This window comes from Saccopteryx bilineata, chromosome 3 (genome assembly GCF_036850765.1).
Source record: "Saccopteryx bilineata isolate mSacBil1 chromosome 3, mSacBil1_pri_phased_curated, whole genome shotgun sequence".
NCBI lineage: Eukaryota > Metazoa > Chordata > Mammalia > Chiroptera > Emballonuridae > Saccopteryx > Saccopteryx bilineata.
Genome location: NC_089492.1, coordinates 309,871,573 through 309,897,505, shown reverse-complemented (window position 1 = coordinate 309,897,505; position 25,933 = coordinate 309,871,573). Strand labels below are relative to the sequence as shown.

Sequence of the window (25,933 nt, the reverse complement as noted above, 5' to 3'; positions counted from 1 at the left end):
AGTCCTCTGTTCCTGATGTAATGCTCCAGCTACTGCTGTTTCCTCTTATCCCCCTCCCCCCCATATTATGCATTTCTTTTCTGTTAACAATATATATTGGACCTTTTCCCTTGTTTATATATGTGAATCAATCTCATTCTTTCAATATGGTTGCCTGTACAAGGAAGTTAGACATTATTCTGCAGCCAGCAGGGAGTCATTTAAACGTTGGTACACTTGCAATTTAAGTACATTGTTGCAGCTGCATGTGGAAGGGGCAAAACTAGAGACCAGGAAGCCAGGTTAGAGGGTAAGGCTGGTGTCCTCCAGGCCGCCAGGGCGAGGGTGGACTGCAGAGGTAGGATCGAGGTGTGGGGACACCTTTGAGAAATTTACAAAGTTAAAAAAAAAAGTTATAGGATTCAAATAGGATCCAAGGTAGGGCTTATTTTTAGAATTACGTTGACAGTACTCCCTTCAGCCTTTGGTTGTTTTCAGCCTGTCAGGTCATGGGTTAAACATAGACTTGTTTTCATTGAGATAAAATTCATATAACATAAAATGCACCATTTAAACCATTTAAAATAGTACAATTCAGGAGTCTAGAGTACACTCAATGTGGTGCAAACACTACCTCTGCCCAAAAGGAACCCCAGAATCTGTTAAGCAGCCACTCCCTTCCCCCTTCCCTCTAGGCCCTGGTAACCACTAATCTACTTTCTGTGTCTATGTATTTGCCTATTTGGGATATTTTATATAAATGAAATCATATAATATATGGCCTTTAAAAAAATTATTTTAAACTAATATTTTAGCGAGAGGAAAGGAGACAGTGAGAGACAGGAACATTGATCTGCTCCTGTATGTGCTCTGACTGGGGATTGAACCCTCAACTTCTGTACTTCAGGACGATGCTTCAACCAACCAAGCCGTCTAGCCAGGGCAATATATGGCCTTTTAAATTTGACTTCTTTCACATAGCATAGCGTTTTCATGGTTTATCTATGTGTATCAAAATTTCCTTTCATTTTATTTACTTATTTACTTACCTATTTTTATTTTTTTTGTGCGTGACAGGGACAGAGAGAGAAACAGAGAGGGACAGACAGGGACAGATAGACAGGAAGGGAGAGAGATGAGAAGCATCAATTCTTTGTTGCGGCTCCTTAGTTGTTCATTGATTGCTTTCTCATATGTGCCTTGACGGGGGGGGGGGGGGCTACAGCAGAGTGAGTGACCCCTTGCTCAAGCCAGCGACCTTAGGTCCAAGCTGGTGAGCCTTGCTCAAACCAGATAAGCCCGCGCTCAAGCTGGTGACCTTGGGGTTTCAAACCTGGGTCCTCTGTGTCCCAGTCCAACTCTATCCATGGTGCCACCGCCTGGTCAGGCTACTTATTTATTTTTTAATTTTTAAGTGAGAGGAGGGGAGGTAGAGAGACAGATTCCGCACGTGCCCTGACCAGGATCCACCGGGCAACCTCTCTCATGGGCCAGTGCTCAACTGAGCAATTTTTTTTTTTTTCTGAAGCTGGAAACGGGGAGAGACAGTCAGACAGACTCCCGCATGCGCCCGACCGGGATCCACCCGGCATGCCCACCAGGGGCGAAGCTCTGCCCACCAGGGGGCAATGCTCTGCCCCGCAACCAGAGCCACTCTGGCGCCTGGGGCAGAGGCCAAGGAGCCATCCCCAGTGCCCGGGCCATCTTTGCTCCAATGGAGCCTTGGCTGCAGAAGGGGAAGAGAAAGACAGAGAGGAAGGAGGGGGCGGTGGAGAAGCAAATGGGCGCCTCTCCTATGTGCCCTGGCCGGGAATCGAACCCGGGTCCCCCGCATGCCAGGCCGATGCTCTACCGCTGAGCCAACCAGCCAGGGCCTCAACTGAGCAATTTTTAGCTCCTGCGGCCGAAGCTCGAACTAATCGAGCCACTGGCTGCAGAAGGGGAAAAGGAAGAGAAGTAGGAGAGGGAGGAGAGAAGCAGATGGTCACTTCTCTCGTGTGCCCTGACCAGGAATCGAATCTGGGACGTCCATACACTAAGCCAACAGTCTATCCACTGAGCCAGCCTGCCAGGGCCTCTTGTTGCTTTTTGTGGGTTGTTATTGTTTGTTTGGTGACCTTTCTAAGCTGTTTTTGTAAAGTCTGTATTCTTTGTTATGTGTGGCCACTCAAATTCTGTTCTGTTAAGCTTAGTGGACTACTAGTGACTTGATAGAGATTTCCTTAAAGCTGGGGGGGAACCCCAAAACTTGCCCGGTTTGCATATTCACTGTGTCCTGGAGCTGTCCTTCAAACACCTGGGCAGGCTGTTTACAATTCTACCTTAGCTGTCACTTTCTGCCTCCATTGTGTAAAGATCGGCCAGAAGTGAAAGCGCAGGGATGTCTCTAGTCTTTTCTGAGCAAGCATCCAGTCTTGGTAATGCATGTAGCCTTCTGAGTCCCCTGGTGCACACGGGAGCTTTACAAACCCCTATACCCTGTGCCCCGTCCCTTCCTCGGCCCCTTCCCTCCCAGTCCTCTCCGTGGATCTATTACTAGGCTAGGCTGCTATTCTTTGCTTCAGGCAGCTGAGGTCAATACTTTTATTTTTAAAGGCTTTCACACACCACCTGGGAAACCACTTCTGCCCTGGAGAAGTGAAGCTTCTTAGAATGAAGCTCTAAGAACAGTGAAACAAAGGCAAGCCCGTAAACTGTTTCTTCAGGGAGCCACCAGCTAGGTCCACACACACAACCACAATTATTATTATTTTTTTTTTTTTAAGTGAGAGGAGGGGAGATAGAGAGACAGACTCCCCCATGTTCCTGACTGGGATCTACCTGGCATTCCCCATCTAGGGACAATGCTCCCAACCGAGATATTTTTAGTGCCCGAGGTGAGGCTCTACCTCAGCGTCCGGGCAATGCACTCAAATCAACAGAGTTATGACTGCTGGAGGGGAAGAGAGAGAAAGAGAGAGAGAGAAGGGGAGGGGGAGGGGTGGAGAAGCAGACGGTCGTTTCTCCTGTGTGCCCTGACCTGGAATTGAACCCAGGACTTCCACATGCTGGGCCATCGCTCTACCGCTGAGCCAACTGGCCAGGACCCACAACCACAATTATTTAAGAGTAAGATCTGAATTGCTCTGGCTGGTACCAAAAGCCCACAAGGCTGCCACTGCTCTGGGGAGTTGGCAGTGGTGAGCAGGTTAATTAAAATGTTACAGTGCTCTTTTACAAAAATTTAGCAGTTTCTTTTTTTTTTTTTTACAGAGACAGGGAGAGAGTCAGGGAGAGGGATAGACAGGGACAGACAGACAGGAACGGAGAGATGAGAAGCATCAATCATTAGTTTTTCGTTGAGCGTTGCAACACCTTAGTTGTTCATTGATTGCTTTCTCATATGTGCCTTGACCGCAGGCCTTCAGCAGACCGAGTAACCCCTTGCTGAGCCAGCAACCTTGGGCTCAAGCCAGTGAGCTTTTTACTCAAACCAGATGAGCCCGCGCTCAAGTTGGCGACCTAGGGGTCTCGAACCTGGGTCTTCCGCATCCCAGTCTGATGCTCTTATCCACTGCACCACCGCCTGGTCAGGCAGCAGTTTCTTTCTTCATTAAGCATTTTCCTATTTGTTGTGAAGTTTATATAATTTCAGATTTCTAAAAAAGTTGATTCTGCCTGTTTTTGTGAGCATATTTGTTGGCTTTGTGGAGGGATGGAGTTTTGAAGTTCTCTGCTCTGTCATTTTAGGTGACATCTCCAACTGCTTCTTGGCTTGTCAATAACCTCTAATGTTATTCTAACACCAGCCCAGCCCCTGAACTATCTGACTTTTTTTTTTTAATTGACTTTGAGAGAGAAAAGAAAGAAGAGAGAGAGAGAGAGAGAGAAAGAAAGATCAATCCATTTTTCTACTTATTTATGCATTCATTGGTTGATTCTTGTATGTGCCCTGACTGGGGATTGAACCTGCAGTCTTCGAGTATTGGGAGGACACTCTAATCAAGTGAGCTACCTGGCCAGGGTCAGAATTTTCTGACTTCTGACATGTTCACCTCACATCCAGTTTCTTCCAGAGCCATCTACAAACATTACTTTATCCTTGGCTTCTGTTGACCCTGGTTAACTTCGGACCTCTGGCTCTGTTCCTTCTCTTGATCACAGGCGTTCTGTCCCCTTCCTCACCTTTCTGTGACACTCCAAACTCTGGCCCCATCCATGACCTTTCTCATTGTCCCTCCAGGGTTCCAACGCTGTGGCCTCAGCGCTTGGGGCCTGTTTGCTGCTCCGAGTGCTGGCCCGTCTGGAGTCTGAGGCTGAGGAGGCTGCACGGAGGAAGGACCTGGCCACCAAGTTTGAGGGGCTGGGTGTTGGTGCGTGGGGCAGGGGCACCTGGGGGCAGGGTATAGGGCTGCGGTTGAAGGGGTGTGTGTATCTCCTCACTCCTCTCATAACCCTGAAATCCCCTCATCTTTCCCCTCATATCATCTTCATATTCATTTTTCTCCCTCGCACATAAATCCCCTGCTCCCAGACCTCTTTGGCGAATGCTACCGCAGCAGCGAGAAGCGGGCCGCTTCCCTACTCCTCCGACACTGCCCGTTCTGGGGGGATGCCACCTGCCTGCAGCTTGCCATGCAGGCTGATGCCCGTGCCTTCTTCGCCCAGGATGGAGTACAGGTGAGCAGCTGAGACACCAACATCTGGGACAGCCCCACCTGGACCCTGGGGCTAGCAGGATAAGCCCCTGCCATTGCCTGCAGTGCGGTCTTGACCGGCTCCTCCCCCTGGAGACCGCCCCTCCTCCAGAAGGTCTTAGTCCTCTCCCTCAAAGGCTGCGCTTCCTGTAAGAAGCCCCACCCCCGCCCCAGGAAGGCAACCTTCCCACATGCAAGCCTGCCCTCCGAAAAAGTTTCCCTCCCAATACAGGAATTCCCGATGATCCCCTAGAAGTCCCAACTCTCACCCAAAGGAAGTCCTTCCCAGTTCCTTAAGAGATCCCTGGGTTCAGGTCTCAACACTTAGAATGACCTTACCAGACAATTACCTAGTGTTTTGGACACAGAAACACTCTGGCCTGACCTGTGGTGGCGCAGTGGATAACATGTCCACCTGGAATGCTGAGATTGCCGATTCAAATCCCCGGGCTTTGCCTGGTCAAGGCACATAGGAGAAGCAACATGAACTGATGCTTCCTGCTCCTGCCCCTCTTCTCTCTCCTCTCTTAAAAAAAAAAAATCAATAAATAAAATCTTAAGAAAGAAAAGAAAACAACTCTGGTTTAGGAAATCCTACTCTTCCTGTAGGAGTTGCTTTTTTGGGGGAAGTCCTGCTTGCCCCTACAGTCTTTCCCATCCTAACATTTAGAACTTTCTCAGTATCCTTAATCTAAATCTGACAGGGACAGAGAGAGTCCCCCCTGAACACACAGGCACTTTCTGCCTGCAGGGCAGGAGGTCCTGCTTACCCTGACAGGAAGTCCCATCCTCAGCTGTGGGGATGACTTGATTGGCATTTCAAAAAATTACCCAGAGTTCTTTGCTTCAAATAGTGGTTAAACTCATAGAGTCTATTTCATGCTCCTTTCTTAACCTCCCTGTGCCCCATCTGTGAAAAGGTTGAAAATATTAGTACCTGTCTTCCTGGGGGGTGTGTGGTGAGGGTTAGGTGAGCTGCCTTACACAAAGTGCTTAGCCCAGTTCCTGGCATGTTGTGTTAATAAATGTTGGCTGTTTAACTCTACTAGCTAGAACCTGGGGGAAGGTGCCTCGCCTTTGACCACCTTTCCCTGCCCCAGTAGTTATGGTCCCACACTGAGCCCTTGCTCTGAGCTCTGGAGCTGCGGCCTGATTCCTGGCCAGGTTCTTTGGGGAGGGGCTGTAGAGAGATTCAGGCTCCTGCTCTCCCCACACCCCACAGTCTCTGCTGACGCAGAAGTGGTGGGGAGAGATGGACAGCACCACACCCATTTGGGCCCTGGTTCTCGCCTTTTTTTGCCCTCCGCTTATCTACACCAACCTCATCACCTTCAGGTCAGTCGCCCAGGGTTACATTGCCAGGAGGGAGGTGCTCAGTTTCTCCTGCTCACTTCTCGTCCACTTTCCGTCTGTCCAGTTCCCCACTTTGTTCACTTCTTTTCCTCCCCAAGATGGGGCATGTTCTTGGAGGGGAGATATTGGGGTGGGGTTCTCTGTATCTGTAGGGGCAATTCTTCTGCCCTCTGGCATGGCTCTGGGGCAGTTCCCTTTGACTCTAGGCGGGCACCGCTCTGTCTCCTTGTCATGTCTCTGGTAAAGAAGTTGGGTATCTCTGGAGAATTCCTCTCCCTCTCTCCCCTCTCTCTATTTCTCACTCTGTGCTTCCCTCCATGCCAGGAAGTCAGATGAGGAATCCTCGCAGAAGGACCTGGGGTTCGACATAGACGGGCTCAATGGGGCGGGGCCTGTCAGGTGAGTGAAGCACCCGCACTGTATGGGGCAGGGTGGCCCCCGGCAGCTGCAGGAGCACCAGGCACCTGGAGCGAGGCCAGAGCAGAGAAATGGGGCTTTAGGAGGAAGCTGAGGAAATTTCCAAAGGAACAGGCTCAGGCTTGGTTCAAGGTTTGGTTCTGCCACCAAGGAGTTCCTTATTGGAAATAAATTTGCTTCAATCCACATGTACTTCCATCTCGATATAGCAAGTGGAATTGGGTGGATTTGGTTCACTTAGGGATCCTTTGCCTATTTTTTTCTTCTGACTCCGAGACTTTGCTCTTTAAAAAAAATATTTATTTATTTATTTTAGTATGCAGGCAGGCAAGAGAAAGAAAGCGAGAGAAGGAGAGAGAGGGAGGAGAGACAGAAAGGGAGAGAGATGAGAAGCATCAACTCATAGTTGTATCACTTTAGTTATTCATTGATTGCTTCTCATATGTGTCTTGACTGGGGGGCTCCAGCCAAGCCAGTGACCCCCTTGCTCAAGCCATTGTTGTTGGGCTCAAGCCAGCAACCTTGGGCTTCAAGCCAGTGACCATGGGATCATGTCTATAATCCCATACTGAAGCTGGTGACCCTGTACTCAAGCTGGCGACCCTGCCCTCAAGCTGCGAAGCCTGCACTCAAGATGAATGAGTCCATGCTCAAGCTGGCAACCTTGGGGTTTTGAACCTGGGTCCTCAGCATCCAAGGTCAATGCTCCATCCACTGTGCCATCACCAATCAGGCGAGGGCCTTTGCTTTTAATCTCTCTGCTGTGGTATTTGTGAAAGGCATTTTCAAAATGGGGCCTAATGAAATGAAATGAAATATTTATCAATTTTCTGATAAGTTGGCAGAGTGGAGGTGCTAAAGGACTTGACTCTGTCAAGCAGACCTGGGTTCAAATCCTAACTCTGACTTTGTAAGTGACTTCACCTTTGAGTCCTAGAGTTCTTTTTTGTAAAGAGATAGTACATAGAAAGTTATCCCTCTGTTAGTCGGATTAGGTTGGGTGATGGTGCAACAACAAAACATCCAAAACCCTCAGTGGCTGGCAACAACGAAGTTTCATTCTCACTCACACTCCGTTTTTGGGTTGGTTGTGGTTCTGTCCATGTGGCTTCCACTTTGGTGTGAGCACGCCCCTTCTAGCCGAGCTGTTCCTGGTCTCACAGCAGAGGGAAAAGAGACATGGGGAGCCAGGTACTGGCTCTAAAAGCCTCCACAGGAAAGTGACAGGTGTCACTTCTGCATACATTTTATTGGCAAAAGAAAGTCATGTGATGACTCCTTAGATCCTAAGTCTCCCAGTATTTTGGTGGGAACCAAAATATTTGGTGAACAGTAGTGCAGTATACCACAATGCCTGATGGAGCTGTTGGGAGGATCCATGGAGATAATGTCTACAAAATCACACCATAGTGCCTGGCCCATGGTAAGCGCTCCGCTAATGGGGGTCAGTATTACTACTGCTATTGAGTGGTGTGTGTGTCATCCTAGGGGCCAGTGGTCAGAAGGGTGGTGGGAGCCAGAGGTGAAAGGTAGGCAGTTTTAATGGTAGGAGGTAACAGAGGTCAGAAGTTGGATACAAAGGTCACAGGTTAAGGAGTTAGTGGTCTTGATAATGGTGTAGGTCAGGTTCAGAGGTCAGGCTGAGCCCTCCCTCCCTTCTCTTTCTCCCTCAGACCAACTGACCCTCCTGAGAAGATGCCCTTGGGTGTGTTGAGTCAGCCAGGCCGTAGGGGGTGCTCCCCACACCTGCGGCGCTGGCCCCAGTTCTGGGGGGCGCCAGTGACGGCCTTCATGGGAAACGTGGTCAGCTACCTTCTCTTCCTGATGCTGTTTGCCCGGGTGCTGCTCATCGACTTCCAGCCCTCGCCGCCCGGCGCCCTGGAGCTGCTGCTCTACTTCTGGGCCTTTACTCTGCTCTGCGAGGAGTTCCGCCAGGGCCTGGGGGGAGGCTGGGGCAGCCTGGCCGCCGGAGGGCCCGGGCCAGGCCCCTGCCACACCCCGCTGCGCCGCCGGCTTCAACTCTACCTCATGGACACTTGGAACCAGTGTGACTTGGTGGCCCTCACCTGCTTCCTCCTGGGCGTGGGTTGCCGGTGAGTGCCCCTGTGGCCTTCAGACCTTTGGCCCTAGAGCAGCTAAAGCTAACTCTGCTTATTCTTTTTTTTTTCTGAAGTGAGAAGTGGGGAGGCAGAGAGACAGACTCCTGCATACGCCCGACAGGGATCCTCCCGGCACTATGGGGTGATGCTCTGCCCATCTGGGGCTTTGCTCCATTGCAACCAGAGCCATTCTAGCACCTGAGGTGGAAGCCATGGAGCCATCCTCAGCGCCCGGGCAAACTTTGCTCCAATGGAGCCTTCACTGCAGGAGGGGAAGAGAGAGATAGAGAAAAAATAGGGGAAAGGGTGGAGAAGCAGATGGGTGCTTCTCCTGTGTGCCCTGGCCGGGAATCAAACCTGGGACTTCCACACACTGGGCTGGTGCTCTACCGCTGAGCCAACCGGCCAGGGCCTAACTCTGCTTATTCTTAAAAAAACCCCACAGAAACCCCTTCTTGATTGAACATATGGCATGAAGATAGTCTAGAAGCAGTTTGCTCCCACATGGGTATCTGGCTTCAGGGATGATATGATCAAAGTGAGAACCTCACTTCTTCTGATGCTGTTGATGCTAGATCTAGAGGTTACTAGAAGTTTCTCTGAGCCCCGAAACCTGACACTGCATCAATACCACTGTCCCAACTGCACTTGAGATCTTTCCAGACACAGACCAGACGCTGGGCACTACCCTCACCCCCTCTCTCCTCTTCCTCTACAGCCTGCAGTCCCAGGCCCTGTCTTCCTGTCCCCTGACTCTCTGTCCCACCCCCTCTCCATGGCCATCTCTCCCACCTGGACCCTCGCTCTAGCCTCCTGGGTCCTGGGCTCTCTCCTATAGTCCATTCCCACAAGAGTCCTGCCATACCCCGAGCTGACCCACCCTCCCTTCCCCAGCGCCCCTGGACAGAGCCCCAGCCCCCAGACCTGGCGTTGGGCCCCTGCCTGGTCTAGGACCAACCCTCTCTGCAGGGTTGTCTCCTGATTTATTATTTTGTTTTCATCTACATTCCAGCCTCTCTGAAAGCTGCTCCATCACGGGGCCGGGGGCTTTGACCGTGATCCTAGATATTTTGAATCTGCGTAATTAACAAATTTGTAATTAAAATTTTACCAGTACTGAAAAATTCTTATCAAGGAAGCATTTTGAAACTTCCTTGATCAATTTTGTATACAGGACAGTTGAACTAGCTTCAGTTATTTTCCGTCTCTGAAATTATTTCAATGTGGTTAATTATTATTTGGGTTAAGTTTTACAACAAATACACTGCTCACAAAAATTAGGGGATATTTTATACCTTCATATTAGTTTTGAAATATCCCCTAATATTTGTGAGCAGTATATTTGGCTCATTGTTCGTGTTTTTGTCTATATTGAATTTTGTCAAATTTCAAGTCTGTGTGAGTTTTGCTCTGTGGCTGTTCCTCCTTCCACAGCCAGTTTTCCTGGGGCAGATGCCAGATTCAGACTGAACCAGGAGGCTTGAAGACGGAGCCAGTTATTTAATCCACAAAAACATTGACCATTTCTACTATCTCTTCTCTGATTTATAAAAAACAAGTTGTAAGGAATTCCCCTCAAACAAATACTGTCTGTTGCCAGGAATGGGCTGTATAATGTTAGTTCATTTCTTCCATAGTTTGCAGATTATACTGCGTGGTGCCCAGAGAGAGGGCATAAAGGGCACATCAAAATGTCCTTGGCAACAAATTATCTTGTCTTTGGGTCTTGGCACATTCTGTCCCCTCTTCCTGAAACACTTTCCCTTCCTGTCCTTGGCCAAACTAACCCCTACACTTCCTTTAGGCCTCAGCTTTGCTGTCTCTGTCTCAGAAGCCTTCCTTTGTCCTTTCCAGACTCTGGCTCCCTCCTTCGTGTTCCCCTAATGTCCTGACATTACTCCAAATGGTACTCTGAGTATGGCTTGTGCCATCTCTCTCCTGAAGTCATTCTATCTCTATCTCAATTTAAAACATTTTTGAAATATAATTTATTACCCAAGAAATGCAAAAGTATGTTCTCATTGAACAAGAGGAAACAAATGAAGGACAGAGAACAGAAGCCAATGATTTCCTCAGTCTTTTCAAGTGTTCCAGTTTCTCAGCAGTTATTTCCATCAACAGTTTGGTGCACATCCTGCCTGTTCTTTTTCTGTGCATTTACATGCACAGATACAATACATCTTTTATATACAAATGAAATATTTGATGTATTCTTCTGCAACTTTTCCTTTTTCTCAACAATTACATTTTTTCCGTCAGTATTTGCAAATATGCCATACTCTTTGAACATGCTTCATCAGATTCCAGAAGAAGGGAATGACTGGCTAAAGATCAGACAAGACAGTCTTCTCCTTGCCAGAACTTTATGAATGAATAAATTATTTTCATAGGGCATTGGGACAAAAATTCTGATCTTTAAAAGATAGAATAGAAATTAGACCTAAAGTTTCTTCACAAAGTCTCTTTGACTTTCTACTCCAGATAATAATCATATACTAGCTTCTCTGGGTCCAGTACACTGTTGATGATGTCTTTTTCTTTTTCTATAAGTCCTAGCAGTTAGGACACTGTTCCTTTAGAGGAGAGCAGACAAAGAGCATGTAGATACAGACTGTTTACAAGGGATACCCCCTAATCTTTAAAAAATATTTTACCATCGATTTGAGAGAGAGAGAGAGAGAGAGAGGGTAGAGAGAGAGGAGGGGAGGAGGGAAAGAATGAGAGAGAGAAGCATCAACTCATTGTTCCACTTAGTTGTGCACTCCTTAGTTGCTTCTCACATGTGCCATGAGCCAGAACCCATGACCTCAACCCACCAAGACAACCTTTATCCACTGAGCCACCTGGCCAGCTCCCCAATCTTTTCTCAGTTGACACACTGAGAAGCATGCTTCTTCCATGCTGTGTTAGAAATGCTACCAAGAGCCTTACCTGTGGTGATACAGTGGATAAAGTGTTGACCTGGAATGCTGATGTCACCGGTTCAAAACCCTGGGCTTGCCTGGTAAAGACACTTATGGGAGTTGATGCTTCCTGCTCCTCCCCTCTTCTCTCTCTCTCTCCCCTCTAAAATGAATAAAAATAAAATCTTAAAAAAAAAAAGAAATGCTACCAAGAAATATGACACGAATAATTTATTCCAATAGCAATATAAGGGAGTTTTGCAGAATATTACACTTGTGTTTATCTCTTGTATTTTGTATAAAGTATCTTTTGAGATGAAAGATGCCATGTGCTACCATGCTCTAGAAATACCAGTGATATTTTAGACATTTTTGTCAAGCTCATTGTCTTCTAGGGGAGAGACGAATTACTGCACGGGGGGAAAATCCAAAGATCTTGGCATACAGTGGAGAACTTTCCAGTGATCTCCAGGATTGCATAAATAAATCATTTTGTTCTGCCAATCCCATCCAGATGAATATTTTTGTTGTTTCTAATTTCTTATTATTCCAAAGTAATAAAAGTTTACACCCCAGTTTTAAATTCTGTAGGTCAATATGTATATATTTTTTCCCATCAATTTGAGGGGTTAGGAAGGGAGAGGAGAGAAAAGTATCAACTCGTTGTTCCATTTTGTTGTTCCATTTAGTTGTGTGCTCATGGGTTGCTTCTCACATGTGCCCCAATCAAGGATTGAACCCATTACCTGGGAGAGCTGGGATGATGCTCTATCTACTGAGCCACCCAGCCAGGGCCAAAGTGTACTCTTTTTTTTTCTTTTGGTGACAGAGACAGAGAGAGCGATAGATAGGGACAGATAGACAGGAAGGGAGAGAGATGAGAAGCATCAATTCTTTGTTGCCGCACCTTAGTTGTTCATTGATTGCTTTCTCATATGTGCCTTGATGGGGAAGGAGTCCTACAGCAGAGCAAGTGACCCCTTGCTCAAGCTGGTGAGCCTTGCTTAAACCAGATAAGCCCGCACTCAAGCTGGCAACCTCAGGGGTTTGAGCCTGTGTCCTCTATGTCCCAGTCTGATGCTCTATCCTCTGTGCCACCGCCTGGTCAGGCTAAAGTGTACATATTCTTGATATGGATAAGTTTCCTTGTAAAATGGCTTCACCTGTTTAACACTCACCATCAGGGTAAGAGCCTATACTCTTGAAAACATGCTTGACAAAATATTTTCAATCTTTAAAATTTTGTAGCTCTCACTTGGCCAGAGAGCTCAGTTGGTTAGTGCACTGTCCCAATACACAAAGGTTCCTGGTTTGATCCTCGGTCAGGGTACACACAGGAACAGACTGATGTTTCTGTCTCTGTCTTGTTCTCTCATTTCCTCTTCCTCTCTCTCTGAAATCAATTTTTTTTACAGAGACAGAGAGAGTCAGAGAGAGGGACAGATAGGGACAGACAGACAGGAAGGGAGAGATGAGAAGCATCAGTTCTTTGTTTTGACACCTTAGTTGTTCATTGATTGCTTTCTCATATGTGCCTTGACCGCGGGCCTTCAGCAGACCGACTAACCCCTTGCTCGAGCCAGCGACCTTGGGTCCAAGTTGGTGAGCTTTTGATCAGACCAGATGAGCCTGCGCTCAAGCTGGTGACCTCGGGGTCTCGAAACTGGGTCCTCTGCATCCCAGTCTGATGCTATCCACTGCGCCACCGCCTGGTCAGGCAATTATTGATTGAATTTTAAAGAGAGAGAGAGAGAGAGACCAAAACATTGATCTGTTACAATCGGGATGATGACCAACCGAGCTATCCAGCCAGGGGTATAACTTTTCATTTTGAAATAACCCTAAACAAAAATTATTGCAGACATAGTAAAGAATTTCTGTACACTTTTCACCCAGATCCTCCAAATGTTAACGTCTTACATTATCAAAACCAGGAAATCATATTCAAATTTTACAGTCTCATTGATGTTCTTTTTGTGGTCCAGGGGTCAATTCAGGACCCCACATTGCCTTTGGTTGTCATGTCTTTTTGGAAGGTAGTGAGAGGAGGGGAGATAGACAGACTCCCTCATACATCCAACCAGAATCCACCCAGCAACCCTGTCTAGGGCTGCTGCTGGAGTACTGAGCTATTTTTAGTGCCTGAAGCTGATGCTCAGACCAACCAAGCTATCCTCAGCACCTGGGGCCAGTGCTTGAACCAACTGAGCCACTGGCTTTGAGAGTGGGAGAGAAAGAGAAGGGGGAGAGGGAGGAGAAGAAGATGGTTGATTTTCTTGTGTGCTCTTACTGGGAGTTGAACCCGGGATGTCCATAGGCCAGGCTGAAGCTCTATCCAATGAGCCGACAATCAGGTCTGGCATGTCTTTTTATTTTCAAATCTGGGACAGTTAAGTTCTTCTTTGCTATTATGACCTTAACACTTTTCAGTGCTCCAGGCTGGTTATTTTGTAGAATTTGCCCCATTTGGGATTGTCTGATGTTCCCTCATGAGCCAATTTAGGTTATGTATTTTTGGCCAGAAATGTTTGCTTTTCTCTAGTCATCATATTTATGTCATCTCTGATGCACAAAAAACTTATATTTCAAAGTAGTCAAGTTCATTAATCTTTTCCTTTGTGATTTTGTGTCCTGTAGATAAGACTTTTTTCCCCTTATATGACATCTTATCCTATCTCAAGCTCATGAACAAATTCTTCTTTATTTTCTTTTTAAGATTTTAATGTGCCTTTCACTGTAGGTTTTTTGTTTTTATCCATCCAGACTTTAAGTACACGATGATGCAAAATAGGAATATAATTTTTATTTTCCCAGGAGAGACTGCTGATGTGATTAGCCATTTGACCTTCTTCTGTGAAGTGTGTCAGCCTTTATCCACTTTCCTGTTAGGTCATTTGTCTTCTGATTATTGGTTTGCTAGAACTCTCTATATTTTGTCTTTCATAGGTTGGACCTATATTCCAGCAGTTTTTGTTTTTTCAACTTGATTGTTCCAGGGACCTCCTAGTTTTTTGTTAAGGCCCTTGTTCAAACAGCCACTATTTAATGGTTGCCAGTGCTGGTGCAGCCCAGTTGGCACTGTGAAATCTGGGTACATTCCGGGTGAACGGGAGGGGGCCCCAGATTCCAGCCCAGGGAAGGCCACAGCCTCATCTGAAGCCTAGTGTTGGGAAGATGCAGGTTTTCCTATGAACCCTGTGACTCTTTAGTGACCACTGTCTTGTATCCTCACATCCAGGCTGATCCCGGGCCTGTATGACCTCGGCCGTACTGTCCTCTGCCTCGACTTCATGGTCTTCACCCTCCGCCTGCTGCACATCTTCACGGTTAATAAGCAGCTGGGGCCCAAGATCGTCATAGTGAACAAGATGGTGAGGGGGGTGGGGCATGAGGGGGCGTGGTCATAGAGATGAGGGGCAGGGCTAATTCAGTTTTATTCTGCTCTCCTGTAGATGAAGGACGTGTTCTTCTTCCTCTTCTTCCTGGGCGTGTGGCTGGTTGCTTATGGGGTGGCCACGGAGGGTCTCCTTAGGCCTCGGGATCAAGACCTCCCAAAAATTCTGCGCCGCATCTTCTACCGGCCCTACCTACAGATCTTCGGCCAGATCCCCCAGGAGGAAATGGACGGTAAAAAGGAATGAGTGGGGCTGACACTCTCCCTGGGAGTCCCTCCTCTCTACTCCCCCATCTCTGGGTCTCTATATCCTTATCTCTGAGTCTCTGTCTCTCTTTCTGGGTCTGAGTGGGTCTCCCTGCCCCTTTCATCCCTACTGGACTTTGTCCTTTTCTCTCTCTGTATCACTGTCCCCTGTCTCTAGGACTCTGACCCCTCCTGTGTCTTTTTGGGTCTCATCCCCTTGCTTTCTAGGATTCTTTCCCTCTCTCCGGGTCTCTACTCCTCCACACCCCTCTGGATGTCTGTCTTCATTAGTTCTCTGTCTCTCTGTCCCCATCTCTGACTGTCTTCTTTCACAGTGGCCCTCATGGAGCATGTCAACTGCTCATCAGAGAAAGGTTTCTGGGCACGCCCATCAGGGGTGCAGGCCGGCTCCTGCGTCTCCCTTTATGCCAACTGGCTGGTGGTGCTCCTCCTCGTCATCTTCCTGCTCGTGGCCAACATTCTACTGGTCAATCTCCTCATTGCCATGTTCAGGTGAGGAGGCCCTGCCCTCTCTGATCTGGTCACCCTCCATGATCCTTGACCCTAGCATGACTCTTGACCCCAGCATGATTCTTGCTCTCAGCCCAGTCAATTCCTTTTTAGGCCCTGAACTCTGACTCAGATTTAATGCAGGCTTGTCCCTAGAACTAGCCAGATGCCGCTTCTGACCTGGACTTTGGATTCTGATCCTCTCCCTGAGCCCAGGCTGAATGTTTTTTGGTTTTGAGAGAGAGAGAGAGAGAGAGAGACTGGAAGGGAGAGAGATGAGAAACACTAACTTGTAGTTGCAGAACTTTAGTTCATTGGTTGCTTCTCATATGTGCCTTGACTGGGGAAGGGGTGGACTCAAGTCTGAAACCATGGGATCACGTTGATGACCCCGCGCTCATACAAGCAGTCCCCATGCTCAAGCTGGTGAGCCCACACACTAGCTGGATGAGCCTGCACTCAAGCCAGTGACCTTGGGATTTTGAACTTGGGTCCTCAGTGTTCCAAGTTGACACTATCCACTGCATCACCACCGGTCAGGCAGGCTGAATGTTTAAAAATAGTTTTTATTGGCCCTGGCCGGTTGGCTCAGTGGTAGATTATCGGCCCGGCGTGCAGGAGTCCCAGGTTTGATTCCCGGCCAGGGCACACAGGAGAAGCACCCATCTGCTTCTCCACCCCTCCCCCTCTCCTTCCTCTCTGTCACTTTCTCCTCTCCCGCAGCCGAGGCTCCATTGGAGCAAAGATGGCCCGGGCACTGAGGATGGCTCTGTGGCCTCTGCCTCAGACGCTAGAATGGCTCTGGTTGCAACAGAGCAATGCCACAGATGGTCAGAGCATCACCCCCTGGTGGTCATGCTGGGTGGATCCTGGTCGGGCGCATGTGGGAGTCTGTCTGACTGACTCCCCGTTTCCAACTTCAAAAAAAAAAAGTTTTTATTGTGGCAAAATAGATATAACATAAAATTAACCATTTTTGCCATTTTAAGTATATAATTCAGTGGCATTAATTACATTTATAATGTTTTACAACCATCACAGCTATTTCCAAAACATTTTCATGACTCCAAACAGAAGTGTGTATTCATTAAGCAAGCAATAACTCTCCATTTTTCCCTCCCTCCAGTCTGATAACCTCTAATCTACTTTATGTCCCTATGACTTTGCCTATTTTATTATTTTTTATTAAGTGAGATGCAGGGAGGCAGAGACAGACTCCCACATGCACCCTGACCAGGATCTACCAAGTAAGCCCCCCATAGGGCAATGCTCTGCCCATCTGGGGCCGCTGCTCTGCTATTGAGCCATTTTAGCACCTGAGGTGAGGCCATGGAGCCATCCTCAGCACCTGGGACCAACTTGCTCAAACCATTTGGAGCCATGGCTGTGGGAGGAGAAAAGAGAAAGAGAGAGTAGAGATAGTGAGAAGGAGGAGGAGTAGAGAAGCAGATGGTCACTTCTCCTGTGTGCCCTGACCGGGAATTGAACCAGGGACTTCCACAAACCAGGCCAACACTCTACTGCTAAGCCAACTGGCCAGGGCCGACTCTGGCTATTTTAAATGTTTCTTATAAGTGGAATTATACATTATTTGTCCTTTTGTGTCAGGCTTTTTTCACTCAGTATAAAGTTTTTGTTTTTTTTTTTTTTCATTTTTCCGAAGCTGGAAACGGGGAGGAAGTCAGACAGACTTCTGCATGCGCCTGACCGGGATCCACCCAGCATGCCCACCAGAGGGCGATGCTTTGCCCTTCTGGGGCATCGCTCTGTTGCATCCAGAGCCATTCTAGCACCTGAGGCAGAGGCCACAGAGCCATCCTTAGCGCCTGGGCCATCTTTGCTCCAATGGAGCCTTGGCTGCAGGAGGGGAAGAGAGAGACAGAGAGGAAGGAGAGGGGGAGGGGTGGAGAAGCAGATGGGCGCCTCTCCTGTGTGCCCTGGCCGGGAATCGAACCCGGGACTCCTGCACGCCAGGCCGACATTCTACCGCTGAGCCAACTGGCCAGGGCCTAAAGTTTTTTTTTTTTTTTTTTTTGCATTTTTCTGAAGCTGGAAACAGGGAGAGACAGTCAGACAGACTCCCGCATGCGCCCGACCGGGATCCACCCGGCACGCCCACCAGGGGGCAACGCTCTGCCCACCAGGGGGCAATGCTCTGCCCATCCTGGGCGTCGCCATGTTGCGACCAGAGCCACTCTAGCGCCTGGGGCAGAGGCCACAGAGCAGGGCCTAAAGTTTTATTTTAAATATTTGTATTTATTGACTTGAGAGAGAGAGGAAGGAAGAAAGAGAGACATACAGAAACATCAATCCGTTTCTGTATGTGCCCTGACTGGGGATGAAACTGGCAATCTTTGCATATTGGGATGATGCTCTAACCAACTGAGTTATCTAGCCAGAGCCAACATAATGTTTTCTTTTTTAAAAAATTTTCTAAAGTGAGAAGCAGGGATGCCTGACCAGGTGGTGGCACAGTGGATAGAGCATCAGACTGGGATGCAGAGGACCCAGGTTCGAGACCCTGAGGTCGCCAGCATTTCCAGCTTGAGCGCAGGCTCATCTGGTTTGAGCAAAGCTCACCAGCTTGCACCCAAGGTCGCTGGCTCAAGCAGGGGGTTACTCGGTCTGCTGAAGGCCCACGGTCAAGGCACATATGAGAAAGCAATCAATGAACAACTAAGGTGTCGCAACAAAAAACTAATAATTGATGCTTCTCATCTCTCTCCGTTCCTGTCTGTCTGTCCCTATCCTTCCCTCTCTCTGTCTCTATAATAATAATAATTAAAAAACATTAAAGTTAGAAGCAGGGTGGCAGAGAGACTCCCGCATGTGCCCCAACCAGGATCCACCTGACAAGCCCCCTGTGGGGTGATGCTTTGCCCATCTAGGACTATTGCTCCGTATGCTGGTAACAGCTATTTTAGCACCTGAGGTGAGACCATGGAGCCATCCACAGTACCCAGGGTCAATTTGCTCCAACTGAGCCATGGCTGTGGGAGAGGAAGAGAGAGATAGAAAGGAGGGAGAGAGGGAGGGAGAGAGAAGCAGATGGCCGCTTCTCCTATGTACCCTGACCAGGAATCAAACCCGGGACTTCCATATGTCAGGCTGATGCTCTACAACTGAGACGACAGGCCAGGGCCCAGCATAAAATTTTCAATGTTCATTCATCTGGTGCCATGTGTCAGCAACCCTTTTTCTGGCTGAATAATATTCCATTATATTGATCTAAGACAATTTGTTTATTTATCTGTTGATGGAAGATGGGGTTGTATCCACCTTTGGCTATTGTGAATAATGCTGCTATAAATATTGGTATTCATGTATCTGTTTAAGTCTTTGGTTTTTCAAACACTTTTTTTTTCATTTTTATTTATTTTTTACAGAGACAGAGAGTGAGTCAGAGAGAGGGATAGACAGGGACAGACAGACAGGAACAGAGAGAGATGAGAAGCATCAATCATCAGTTTTTCATTGCGCGTTGCGACACCTTAGTTGCTCATTGACTGCTCTCTCACATATGCCCTGACAGCGGGCCCTCAGCAGAACGAGCAACCCCTTGCTGGAGCCAGTGACCTTGGGTTCACGCTGGTGGGCTTTTCCTCAAACCAGATGAGCCCGCACTCAAGCTGGTGACTTTGGGGTCTCGAACCCAGGTCCTCTGCATCCCAGTCCGACGCTCTATCCACTGTGCCACCGCCTGGTCAGGCAGTCTTTGTTTTTTTTATATCTTTTGTGTATGTTTCTAGAATAGAATGTTGGGTCATGTGGTAATTTTGTGTTTGCTTTTTTTTTTTTAATTTTTATTTATTCATTTTAGCGAGGAGAGGGAGAGACAGAGAGAGAGAGAGAGAGAGAGAGAGAGAGGAGAGACAGAAGGGGGGAGGAGCTGGAAGCATCAACTCCCATATGTGCCTTGACCAGGCAAGCCCAGGGTTTCGAACTGGTGACCTCAGCATTTCCAGGTCGATGCTTTATCCACTGCGCCACCACAGGTCAGGCGTGTATGCTTTTTGAGGAAGCACCAAATTGTTTTCTACAGAAGCTGCACCATTTTACATCCCCACTAACAATATATGAAGGCTCTGATTTCTCCACATTTTTGCCAACAGTTTCTTTGCTTTTTATTTTATTTTTTACAGAGACAGAAAGAGAGTCATAGAGAGGGATAGATAGGACAGACAGACAGGAACGGAAAGAGATGAGAGCATCAATTATCAGTTTTTTGTTGCGAAACTGGGGGCTACAGCAGACCGAGTGCTTGAGCCAGCGACCTTGGGGTCTTGAGCCTGGGTCCTTCGCATTCCAGTCTGATGCTCTATCCACTGCGCTACTGCCTGGTCAGGCTTTCTTTGCTTTTTAAAAAGTTGTTATCCTTGTGGGTATTAACTAGTTATTTCATTGTGCTTTGGATTTGCATATCCTGATGACCAATGATGTTGAGGATCTTTTCATGTGCTTATTATCTCACTAGAAAGCCCGGCAGTCATACGAAATGACCGCTGTTTTAGATATTATAAATTGTAATTAAAATGATTTGTGCAAAGGTGTCTGCTAATTTAAACTGAATTACCCAGGGCAGGCGGTGAGGACGCCCCTTTGCTTAGTGCCCCACGGGGTTTCCCCCTTCTACTTGCTTAATTGCTTAAAGTAGAGTGCAATGAAGGAAACCACTGGCGGTACATTTCTTAAGAGCCACGGCTAGCTCAATAAATAAAGGTGATTTAAATAATAAAATGTTAATTCACATGTCAAAGATGTACACAACATTTGTACACAACATTTCTTGTGTAGATCTTTCCATCATTTTTAAGCTCGCCTTGCAGAGTACCATCAATTATTTTTAATTTTATGTCCGTTCTTTCACGAACTCTTGAACAGGCAACATAAAGTTGACCATGTCCAAATGCAGGCTCAGGTAAAAAAAATGCCAACACGCTTAAGCGTTTGGCCCTGAGACTTATTGATGGTCATAGCAAAGGCAAGTTTTACAGGAAATTGTCTACGTCTCAATTGAAAGACGCATTTGCTCTGCGACTGAAGCAAGCCTTGTCTTTCTCTGCTCAGTGGTTTCTTTTTGTCGAGAAAGCCGTTTTTGTGCAGATTTAGCTCCTTTTCTCTCCTCTTCAGTGCTGTATTTTCTAGGAGGCATTCTTAAAATAAATTACGTTAAGACGTAGTTTTTATGTAAAATAGATGATTGCCAATGCAAACAAATGTTCACCTTCCCCCTGACCCGCTCAATTTGCGTTCAGCCATGGCAACTTCACCCCATTGGCTAGTACAGTTACACAAGCAACCAATAAGCTATCGGCGACAAACAGACACTTAAGCTGCATATAATAAAGATGTGTATATCTTTGGAGAAATGTCTATTCGTGTCTTTTGCCTGTTTGTTTTTTAAGCGAGAGAGACAGAGAAATAGAGAGAGAGAGAGAGAGAGAGGACACAGAGGGACAGACAAAAAGAGAGAAAGATGAGAAGCATCGATTCTTTGTTGTGCCTTAGTTGTTCACTGATTGCTTTCTCATATGTGCCTTGACTGGGTGGGGGGGCTTCAGCAGAGTGAGTGACCCCTTGCTCAAGTGGACTCAGGCCAGCAACCCAGCAACCTTGGGCTTCAAGCCAGTGACCTTTGTGCTCAAGCCAGCGACCATGTCATGTCTATGATCCCACACTGAAGCCAGCTACCCTGAGCTCAAGCTGGTGAGCCTACACTCAAATCGGATGAGCCTGTACTCAAACTGACAACTTCAGGGTTTCAAACCTGGGTCCTCAGTGTTCCAGGTCAATCAATGCTCTATCCACTGTGCCACCACTTGGTCAGGACTGAGGTTTTCTTGTTTTTTCTTTTTTTTAATCTTGAAAGGATGTTGGATTTTTGTCAAATGCCTTTTCTTGTTGATTGAGATGGTTATGTGATTGTTTCCCTTTGTTCTATTAAGGTGTGTATTACATTGGTTGATTTTTATATGTTGAACTGCCTTTTCATTCCTGGGGTAAATCCTGTTTGGTCGTGGTGTATAAACCTTTTAATATGCTTGTGAATTAGGTTTGCTAGTATTTTGTTGAGAATATATGCATGTATATTCATAAAGAATATTGATCTGTATTTTCTTTTCTTTTAGTATTGATAGCATGGTAATGCTTGCCTCATAGGATAAGTCAGAAAGTGTTCTCTCCTATTCAGCTCTAAGGAAGAGTTTGAAAAGGATTGGTGGTGTTTTTTAAATGTTTGGTGGAACCCTGGCCAGATAGCTCGGTTGGTTAGAGCATTGTCTGGAAGTGTGCTGGTTTGTTCCCCAGAGAGATTGATATCATCGTCCCCCTTCCTCTCTTGCTAAAAATCAATAAAAATAAATAAATAAATAAATGTTTGGTCTGACCAGACAGTGGCGCAGTGGATAGAGCGTTGGACTGGGATGCGGGAGGACCCAGGTTCGAGACCCTGAGGTTGCCAGCTTGAGCGCAAGCTCATCTGGTTTGAGCAAAAGCTCACCAGCTTGAGCCCAAGGTCGCTGGCTTGAGCAAGGGGTTACTCGGTCTGCTGAAGGCCCGCGGTCAAGGCACATATGAGAAAGCAATCAATGAACAACTAAGGTGTCGCAATGTGCAACGAAAAACTAATGATTGATGCTTCTCATTTCTCCGTTCCTTTTGTCTGTCCCTGTCTATCCCTCTCTCTTTTTCTCTCTCAAAAAAAAGTAAAAAAAAAAAAAAAAAAAAAAAAAGTAAATGTTTGGTGGAATTCACCAGTGAAACCTGGTCCTGGACTTTTTTATTTTGTATATTTTTTATTAGTTATCTCTGTACTTGTTATGAGTCTTTCGAGATTTCCTATGTCTTGTGTTAGTTTAGGTAATTTGTGTGTTTCTAGAAACTTTTCCACTTCATTTAAATTATCTCTTTTGTTGATAATAGTCTCTCTCTTTTTTGTGTGTGACAGAGACAGAGGCAGAGAGAGGGACAGATAGGGACAGACAGACAGGAAGAGAGATGAGAAGCATCAGTTCTTCTTGCAGCTCCTTAGTTGTTTATTGTTGCTTTCTCATTTGTGCCTTGACTGGGGGACTATGGCAGAGTGAGTGACCCCTTACTCAAGCCAGCAACCTTGGGATCAAGCCAGCGACCTTTGGCCTCAAGCCAGCGACCCTGCGCTCAAGCTGGTGAACCCGTGCTCAAGCGATGACCTCAAGGTTTCAAACCTGGGTCCTCTGCATCCCAGTCTGATGCTCTCCACTGTGCCATCACCTGGTCAGGCAATAGTATACTCTTATAATCCTTTTTTTTTTTTCTGAAGTTGGAAACGGGGAGGCAGCCAGACAGACTCCCACATGCGCCCTACCAGGATCCACCTGGCATGCCCACCAGGGGGCAATGCTCTGCCCATCTGGGGCATTGCTCTGCTGCAGCCAGAGCCATTCTAGTGCCTGAGGCAGAGGCCATGGAGCCATCATCAGTGCCGGGCCAACTTTGCTCCAATGGAGCCTTGGCTGTGGGAGGGGAAGAGAGAGACAGAGAGGAAGGAGAGGGGGAGGGGTGGAGAAGCAGATGGGCGCTTCTCCTGTGTGCCCTGGCCGGAAATCGAACCCGGGACTCCTGCACGCCAGGCCGACGCTGTACCACTGAGCCAACCTGCCAGGGCTAATCCTTTTTATTTCTGTAAGGTTGGTAGTAATGTTCCCATTTTTATTTCTGACTTTAGATATGTGTGTTCAGACTAACTTATTTTAAACATATTTAAGATTTTATTTATTTTAGAGGAGAGAGACAGAGAGAGAAAGGGGGGGATCAACTCATAGAAGTTAATTCTTTTGTATGTGCCTTGACTGGGTAAGCCTGGGATTTTGAACCATGACTTCAGCATTTTAGGTCTTTGCTTTACCTACTGTGCCACCACAGGTCAGGCTGTTCAGACTGACTTTTGAACCTGATTGCAACCTCTGCCCTAATCCATGACACCATCCCAGCTTGACCTCTGATGCTTGGTCAGCCTATCCTAACTACTAGTTGCATCCTATAATAACCTCTGACATAACTGCTCCTGACATCTGCCTGCTGCTTTGGAGTTCAAACACATTGCCTGACATCTAACCTTGACCCATCACCCCTGACTTTTCTTTGACCTCTGGTGACCCTTGATCTCTGGTCCCCACAGCTACACCTTTGGCAAAGTACAGGGCAACAGTGACCTCTACTGGAAGGCGCAGCGCTATAGCCTCATCCGGGAATTTCACTCTCGGCCTGCGCTGGCCCCACCTCTCATCATCATCTCTCATGTGTGCCTCCTCATCCGTCGATTGCACAGGCACAGAGCCAGTTTGCCATCGTCCCCCACCAACCAGCATTTTTGTGAGCGCGGGTCTTGGCCCCAAAGAGAGAAACACAAGGGGTGGGACCCGGAGAGAAAAACAGACATGGATAGGATGGGATGATGTCCGGAAGCACCAGTGGGCAAGGCTTAGGCTGTCAGGGGGTGTAGTCTGGGAGAGCTCACTCAGGGTTTTGAGTGGGGAGGCTGGGTCTGTGGCGTGGCCCGAGGACCGGTGGGCTCTTTACTCTGTCTTGACTGCCTTCCAGGGGTCCACCTCCCTAAGGAAGATGAGAGGAAGCTGTTGACATGGGAATCGGTGCAGAAGGAGAATTTCCTGCTGGCACGTGCCAGGGACAAGCGGGAAAGTGACTCTGAGCGTTTGAAGCGCACATCTCACAAGTGAGGGCGGGGCCTGGCCAGGGGCGGGACTTCTAGTTTCTGGGGGTGTGTCCCGTGACAGAGATTGAGGGAAGAACTGGCTGAGGTTTGCAAAGCACCTGGCTAGAGGTGAACTTGAGTGGGCGGGTCCTGGAATGTTAAGGAAGGCGGAGCTCCAGGGGACGGGGCTTCTGGTAGGTGGGCTGGTGAGCTGCCGCCACTGGCCTGAAGTCCTGTATGCCCAGGGTGGACATGGCGTTGAAGCAGCTGAGACAGATCCGCGAGTACGAGCAGCGACTGAAAGGGCTGGAAAGGGAGGTGAGGACTCCAGCCCAGGACGGGGAAGTGTGGGCCGGGTGGAAGTGTATTTCCATTTGGTGCCCTGATGTTCCATCTGCTTCCCAGGTTCAGCACTGTAGCCGAGTCCTAGGCTGGGTTGCCGAGGCCCTGAGCCGCTCTGCGCTGCTTCCCCCAGGAGGGCCTCAGCCCCCGACCTCACCTGGGCCCAAAGGTCAGTGTGTAGGGTCTACCTGTGTGTATTTCCGGTCTCTTCACTACCTGCTTCTGTGTTCCTGCTTTCCAGGTCACTGTTCCCGTATCTCTGCCTTTCTTTGTCCCTGGTTCGGTTCACTCTCTTGGTTTCCTTTGGGCTTCCCATGGTCTTTCTCCTTTTTTGCCAGTCTCACATTTTTTCTGTCCTTTCAAGCCCACCACCTGTTCTCTCTTCTCTCTCTCCCCTAGATTGAACCCTGTTGGCGGACTTCAAGGAGCCCCACGGATAGTTTATGCTCCCAGAGTAAGGCCTCCTGGACACCTGCAAGTGGTGGCCTGTCTTGAGGTGGGCCCCGTGCCATGGACTGCCACCTGGATTGCTGTCGGGACCACCACAGGGAGTCTTATTCATTTGAACCACAGGAAGCCCAGCCCCTTTAAAAAACAGCTCTACTCTGGAAGGATCAGCTTCTGGAGCCCAGGCATGGCCCCTCTGAATGTTCTACCACAGCCTGCTGGGCAGAAGAAGGCCACAGGGTCCTAGGGGTACAGGGACCACAGACCCCACTAATAGCTCCCCACACTGGGGAAATAAAGCCATTTGAGAGGAGCAGTTCTCGATGCTCGATTCGTGGGAAAATGGTGGTGTCTAGATCCTTTTTGCTATAGGGGCTGAAGCTGGCAGTGGTTTGAGGTCTTTGGTCTGTTTGCTGCTATATTTCAGGGACCTGAGGTCTGTCCTTGAACTCCTTTCAGCCCCACTATTCCTATCTGACTCCGGCCCAGCCCCTCTTGTCTACACTATTTTGATGGCTCTCACTTCAGAGGGACAAGAACCATCTGCACCCCTCTACTTCCCACTTTACAGCAGAAAAAGAACTCTGGTGAAAGCAAATTATTTCTTGGAGTGGGGATGGGTGGGCACTGTGTGCATCTGCTTTGGCAACAGGGGAACAGATGATGCAAATTTGAGTAGATAACTGCATATGTGTCTCTAAAAAGTCTAATTAGAGGAAAATTACAGGCCACGCACACATGGAATTGCAGCAAATATGCATCATTATACATGCACTTTAACGAAACAACCCATAACAGACTAAACTGGTAATGACAGGGCTGTACTGACAGCAATTATTAGTTAAATAGCAAGAAATCCACCAATAACCAACACA

General features: G+C 47.8%; 1 protein-coding gene across 5 annotated transcripts in view; it reads left to right on the top strand.

The window, feature by feature from the left end:
- Window positions 1-25,374, top strand: part of TRPM4 (transient receptor potential cation channel subfamily M member 4) — a 47,575-nt gene extending 22,201 nt beyond the window's left edge. For all 5 annotated transcript variants that reach the window (XM_066271596.1, XM_066271595.1, XM_066271599.1 and 2 more), the window contains 13 exons: window positions 4,202-4,331; window positions 4,493-4,638; window positions 5,878-5,990; window positions 6,333-6,407; window positions 8,099-8,518; window positions 14,666-14,798; window positions 14,880-15,054; window positions 15,403-15,580; window positions 23,736-23,929; window positions 24,158-24,290; window positions 24,515-24,587; window positions 24,675-24,780; window positions 25,011-25,374. In XM_066271596.1, the coding sequence (XP_066127693.1) occupies window positions 4,202-4,331; window positions 4,493-4,638; window positions 5,878-5,990; window positions 6,333-6,407; window positions 8,099-8,518; window positions 14,666-14,798; window positions 14,880-15,054; window positions 15,403-15,580; window positions 23,736-23,929; window positions 24,158-24,290; window positions 24,515-24,587; window positions 24,675-24,780; window positions 25,011-25,015 (1,881 nt within the window). In that variant the 3' untranslated portion in view covers window positions 25,016-25,374. The remainder of the gene's footprint in view (window positions 1-4,201; window positions 4,332-4,492; window positions 4,639-5,877; window positions 5,991-6,332; window positions 6,408-8,098; window positions 8,519-14,665; window positions 14,799-14,879; window positions 15,055-15,402; window positions 15,581-23,735; window positions 23,930-24,157; window positions 24,291-24,514; window positions 24,588-24,674; window positions 24,781-25,010) is intronic.
- The last annotated feature ends 559 nt before the right edge of the window (window positions 25,375-25,933 follow it).